The sequence below is a fragment of the Botryllus schlosseri genome, chromosome 4, assembly GCF_051294905.1.
Source record: "Botryllus schlosseri isolate E-star chromosome 4, Bs_hap1, whole genome shotgun sequence".
In the NCBI taxonomy this organism is placed as follows: Eukaryota; Metazoa; Chordata; class Ascidiacea; order Stolidobranchia; family Styelidae; genus Botryllus; species Botryllus schlosseri.
Window position 1 is genome coordinate 20,678,862 of NC_137239.1, and position 5,725 is coordinate 20,684,586.

The window sequence follows — 5,725 nt, forward strand, 5'->3', positions numbered from 1 at the left end:
TTTTTAGAGTGCAGTGCCCCTTTAAGAACCAGTGAAACACTACTCTATCTCGAAACTTGAAAATATTGGAAGCCTCTAGGATCACTGTGTCACTACATAATGATCAAACTAGACAGCTCAGGGAGCTTTTGTCACTATCAGCGCCGATAACGATTACCCCGGTTTGATTATTACCCTCGCCGATTCGCACGATAGGCTACCTGCTGTTGTGTTGCACCCTGTTGTGTCAGTCGCATTTAGCCACCGTCCAAGGAGCCTCGTCGTTGTTTTAAGTTGTTTTTTAATAAAAGATTTACGCTATAACGTGTGAACTTCATCTATCTATACCGAGCCGCGGGCCTAGAAGAACGCGCGCCTTTGACAGAGCACGCTGTACCTGCATGCAATCGATCAGCATTCGCATTCGCGATAACCTATTTCTTCCGTTTCTTAGTAGAGTGATCACTGATCTATCACCTGACGTAGCCTATATATTCAGTTGTATTTGTATATATCTGAGTCAAAACCGAAGATGTATTATTCGAGCAGTACCAGGCCGTCGGCTTTCGCCTGTGCCTACACAACACTGGTGAGTAATTCATGTGATTTGCAATTCCCTATGTATCACTGCAATCATTTGTAAATGCTGATTATTTCAGGATGTTCATGGCAGGATTTCATGTAGCAATAATTGACTACTTCGATTGGATATAGATAGAAATCGTTCCAAAAGACCTACGTTTATACACCGTAGTCTTAAAAATAGGTTAGTGAGTCAATTGCTTTGCTATTTCTGCGATCTGCTAACATAGTTTCAGGCCGTGAAAAGGTCTGGGCGAGGGTGCTGAGTACCAGGGATGGGGAGTTGGAATTTCGCTCATTTTTCCCACAATGGAGTCGGGGTCTGAGAAAAAACTACTGGTACTGACTCGAATCGGGGTCAGAGTTTGTAGAGATGCTCCTGAGTTCGGACTCCAACAACATGTACTTTGATATGAAGTCAAGTAGGCTACTCGAATTGCCAATAGTAAATAGAATATGATTTGTATGATGTATACCAATCATTATTGATTGATATCATTGACATAATTGAATAACTTAAATAGTATTTGCAAATTGCAATTTAGTTGCATAGATAAATAAAATTGCAAGATGCATCTTCGTGACCAACACAAGCTACTGATGAAATCACGAATTGGTGTGACTTTTGGAATTACAACTTGATACTGTTGAAGAGTAAATGCATCGTCGAATTTTGTAAGTAACAAGGCTGACAACATGACTTATAAAATTGATACCAATAACAAATAGAAGCAATCATTGCTTCCCGCTTGACAAAATCAAAAACATTTCTAGAAGTAGCTCGGCCACTCGTGTCGAACAAATAGGGGAAGTAATTGCTTCCTTAAGTAGGCTAATGCATCCAGACAAATATTATTTGACTACTCCTGGGACCAGCACCGTTTATTCCTATTCCCTAGTGAGAGAGTGACTGCTTGGCTTCACTATAGTGTGTAGTGTGACGTGAGAATTTGTACATCTATGTATTAGTTGCCGACTCGTACATAACAGGTATACACTTCTATTGTCTTTTATCTACATTTTAATTGTACTAGATGGGATATATTTATATGTATTTTGTATATACATATCATGTTCAATTGTTCAGTGATTCGTACATATTAAAGTATTCGTGGCTTGTTATGTTATGAAAACTAATATTGTATAAAACAAGGAACTATATAGTACATATATTTCGTAAAAGGAGCTATTGTTACCCTATTTTTTCAATTGTCGGTGCCAATCCACTGTGGCGTCACAATTGAATATTCGTGACGCCAAGGCTTTGAAAAAAAACACGAAAAACAATAAAAAGCATGTTTTTAATTAGGGCCTTGGTTTGAAGCTTTGAACATGTTTTGTCTTGACTTGATTTTTGTTCAAAATGCAACCCTATCTGTACTATTGATGTTGAACTGAATATTTTGCGGGTTCCAACCTTCCCATATCGATAACGTCGGCTATATCGGGTGGTAAGTATCCGTAGGCTCATACAACATGTTTTTTACAAAGTATTTACACAATTATAGCATAATTTTACAACTTTGAAAAAAAAACTATTTTTTAAAGGCCTTTATTCGAAACACTGGTTAAAACATTTTTTAAACAAAGTGTTTCAAAACATCGTTCGTTTTAAATGCAACCCTATCAATAGCAGTGTATCAGAGTGCTCACTGCTGACATTAACGCACCTCTTGTATGATCGCAATCGGACTGAAATATAGTTTGCACAACGCACAATTCATATTACTCGTCAACAATTGGCGGGTAGGTGAATTGTGTATTACATCATATCAGTTTGTTTCAAGTTCGTGAGGTTTCATATTCTATGAGTTATTTGACCGACAGTTGCCGATATAGTTGAGAAGTCGTCAGTATATGCGAGTCGTACAGCGCTCCGTTGAAGACATAATTAACTCAAATTGGGAATTAACTGCGACTCGTGTTCTTCAATCAACGATTTGACTCGTGCCCCGAACTTCCAAAATTCAAGATGACTTTGTGACTCGTAACTTGACTCGATTTGACTCGACTTCACCTGACTTCACCTGAGTCGAGTCGCCTCCAAAAATCGAGTGACTTGCCTTGAGCCGAGTTAAAATGTGTCACGACTCGATACGAGCTGTGACTCGCAAAGGAAGTGACTTGATCCCAACACTGTCCACGTCAGACTGCGTTGCATGAGCAATCGATGCTTGATCTTTTCCATATCCACACCAATGTTATTATCTATAAGTAGGTCATCCTTGTAAGAATTCGCAAAACTGTTCCCCTCGTAGGGTTATTGAAGACCCTGTCACACGCCTCAAAAGAGTTGCTGGTTATTATCCATCGTTCTTTTCATCGTCGCCTTTGCGTTCATCGACCAGATTTTTACTCGTCAGTAATTCGATTCAATTTCATTAGTGATTTTATTTCCAATCGCATAACGACCATTGTCACGTGCTGACCAACAACCACGTACGACACGCCGCTGCTGAATTGACGGCGATGTCGAAGGTTGCAACCATTCCATAAGTCGTCCGAAGTTATATACGACATGTTTTTTAGAAAGTATTTAGAGTTAGACTATGACATAAGTATACAACTCAAATGGGTATCTGTTTAAAACATTGTTTTAAATGCAACCGATGCAACCCTACTTATGATAATGTAATTTTCAGATGCTGTTTGGCTCGGTATTTCTGTTCTTTATCCCGTATGTATTCCACCCTGGAATGTTTGAATACTTAGCCATCGATCCAAGCAATCCATGGGGCAGTAAGTACCGCTATTAATATTATGTGACGTACTAGCGATGTATGCTAAAATAGGAGTTGGTAACCTTCTTGGTTCGCGGTATTGCGGGAAGCTCAATATTTCTGGTGAACCGATCGTCCGATCCCAAGCACACAATTCGAACATCCTCTAATACTGATAGATATATTTGAAAAATGGCGATGACCACGATGACCGTGGAAGTAGATCTTGCTCCACGCATCATTTGAATGTTTTCGTCAGTCGTTCTGGAGAAAAATCTACTATGCGCGGTTGAACTTTTACACTGCAGCATCCAAAAAGCGATACAATTTTGAAACCGTGCTTCTGCGGACTATCATCACCTTCGCCATTGACATAAGTGAACACTGAACAGTGATTCAAAGTCTTGTCGACAATCGCGGCATCACTACATACCATTAATACCTTATCTTAAATTTCTCAGAGTTACTGGAAGCCGGAAAAACGCAGTACAAGTCAATATGCGCCACCTGCTTTGCATCGCTGTTCCACACCATACTCTCTATCTTGTGCATTATTGGAATACAGATGGTACGTTTCTAGTGGCTTCCAAAGACTACATCTGCTATGGGCTGTGATTTATTGATGGTGTGACTGCAAAGGTGGATCTCTAACGAAAATAATTTTACTGTATTTTCGTTACAGATTCGCGGCGGGTTCTTGGTTCCGTATCTGATTGTGGAGAGTCTCTTGGCCCTAATCGTCGTCATTGCTTCATTTTTCATCATCTTTGGTCTCGGGGTGATGAATATGTTCGGAGAATCGGTGGCGGTTGGTATTAAGTTCGATTTTCTTAACAACTATATAGTCGAATAACAAAAACGTGCATTTTGTTCCAGGAATTAGTCGGAGTTTTCGAAGCGATTGCGATCCTGATGATTTTGGTAATAAACTGGGTAATTGTAAGTATCATTTCCGTCGTCATGTATCGACTATTGAGCAACCTATTATTTATTGCTGTAGTCTTCGTCCGGTAACGGAATATTTTGATGCCAATATGGGATTATTTTCTATTCATGCATTCCTTTGCCCCTTTGGGCAGTGGGTACACACCTGGATTATACTCCCGCTATACGTGTTGACCGGAATCGATGAACATAGAGTCCTCCGCACCCTGTGATCCGCGAAAGCAGTGTCGTCAAAAGCTTATAGAAGTGGGGCGTGTCACATCTACTTTTTGCATTTTAAAGATAATTTGGTTCATCTTCGACCGTACCGATTTCATTGCGCTTTGAGACAGTTCTGCGGGTTGATCACTATGCCCGTTTCAATGAGAATATCTTGGCGAATATCTGTTTGCTATTTGTCAGGTCACGCCCGTAATCATGGTGAGCATCCACTGCAACGCACTTTTTTCTGGAAAAGTCGGTCAGGATAGACAGCACGGAGTGTTGAGCTACCAGCTTCTGCCATCTGCTACTCCGCCACCGTCCTCTATGGAAGCAGTGCGGTGTGGAGTCGCTGTGCAATCTTCCGTCTCTTACTGAACTGTCTATGCAGTGTGTGCGGTGCTGTGAACAAGTTTTCACTTAGCTCTTTTAGGTTCGGCAGTTGGTCGTTTTCTGGATCGTTTCATTTGCGGTGTCCTTGTTTTACGCTTTGGCATGGCTACTTTTATTGGTGCTTCGAGTTAACAAGCGAGTGGTCACGCTGTAGTGACGGCACGCGTTTGCTAGTGATATGCATTTGTCTTATAGTAGGGGTCTCCCGCACTTCAAAATTGGCAAGGACTTCTCTTCCAACGTGGCAGACTGTATAAACATGATCGCAATTATAAGACGCAATATTTCTCGAGTAAACGCTGAATTAGTAGGGGTGGTCAAACTGCAGATCTTCAAACTTTTGATTATGGCTCTTTATCGAGTGCGTTTGCCTATCTTGCCGAGTGGTTTAACTTGATTATGAAACAATGATTCGTATTCACAGCTTCTTGCGTCTATTTTGGGTCAGAATAGAAGTTTAGGTTTGTGAAGTCTAAGTATCGTTCATTTTTGAGAAAGCAACGTTAGATACCCAACCGTGAATTGTAGCCCCAGCGAATTTTCAGACTACTTGTCCCTGGTGTAAAAGGCCATAGTATAGCCTCTCGCCATATTATTATACAGGCAACAACAGCATTGCCCACCCACGGATAGACACGAAACGGGTGACTTCACAGTTTAGCGACAGGATAGGGCTACCAATTTCTGGTCGCTTTGTGAACAGATATGCCATAGCCTGATAGAGCAGCAAAATAATAAATATAGGAGCCTGATAGAGCAGCAAAATAATAAATATAGGAAGAGCTACAGTCGCGCTGATTACGACAATACAAATCATTATCTGGCCTGGGCAATAGAGTCCCTGAAATCAAGGGTTGTAATCAAGTCGATCTCCCTTTTTAGTTTTGGCTCGAGGCCAAGTCGCT

The 5,725-nt window shown here is 40.8% G+C and overlaps 1 protein-coding gene across 2 annotated transcripts; it reads left to right on the forward strand.

Moving 5' to 3' along the window:
- The first annotated feature begins 406 nt into the window (after nt 1–406).
- LOC145437347 (uncharacterized) lies at nt 407–5,229 on the forward strand. Of its 2 annotated transcripts, none has more exons than XM_080314550.1 (6): nt 407–568; nt 3,204–3,300; nt 3,743–3,849; nt 3,964–4,089; nt 4,158–4,220; nt 4,629–5,229. In XM_080314550.1, the coding sequence occupies exons 1-6, from the start codon at nt 512–514 to the stop codon at nt 4,803–4,805; spliced, it is 627 nt and encodes a 208-aa protein (XP_080170676.1). In that variant the 5' UTR covers nt 407–511; the 3' UTR covers nt 4,806–5,229. The 2 variants fall into 2 exon arrangements, with proteins under 2 accessions (XP_080170676.1, XP_080170677.1); XM_080314551.1 differs by lacking the exon at nt 407–568 and adding an exon at nt 1,423–1,551.
- The last annotated feature ends 496 nt before the right edge of the window (nt 5,230–5,725 follow it).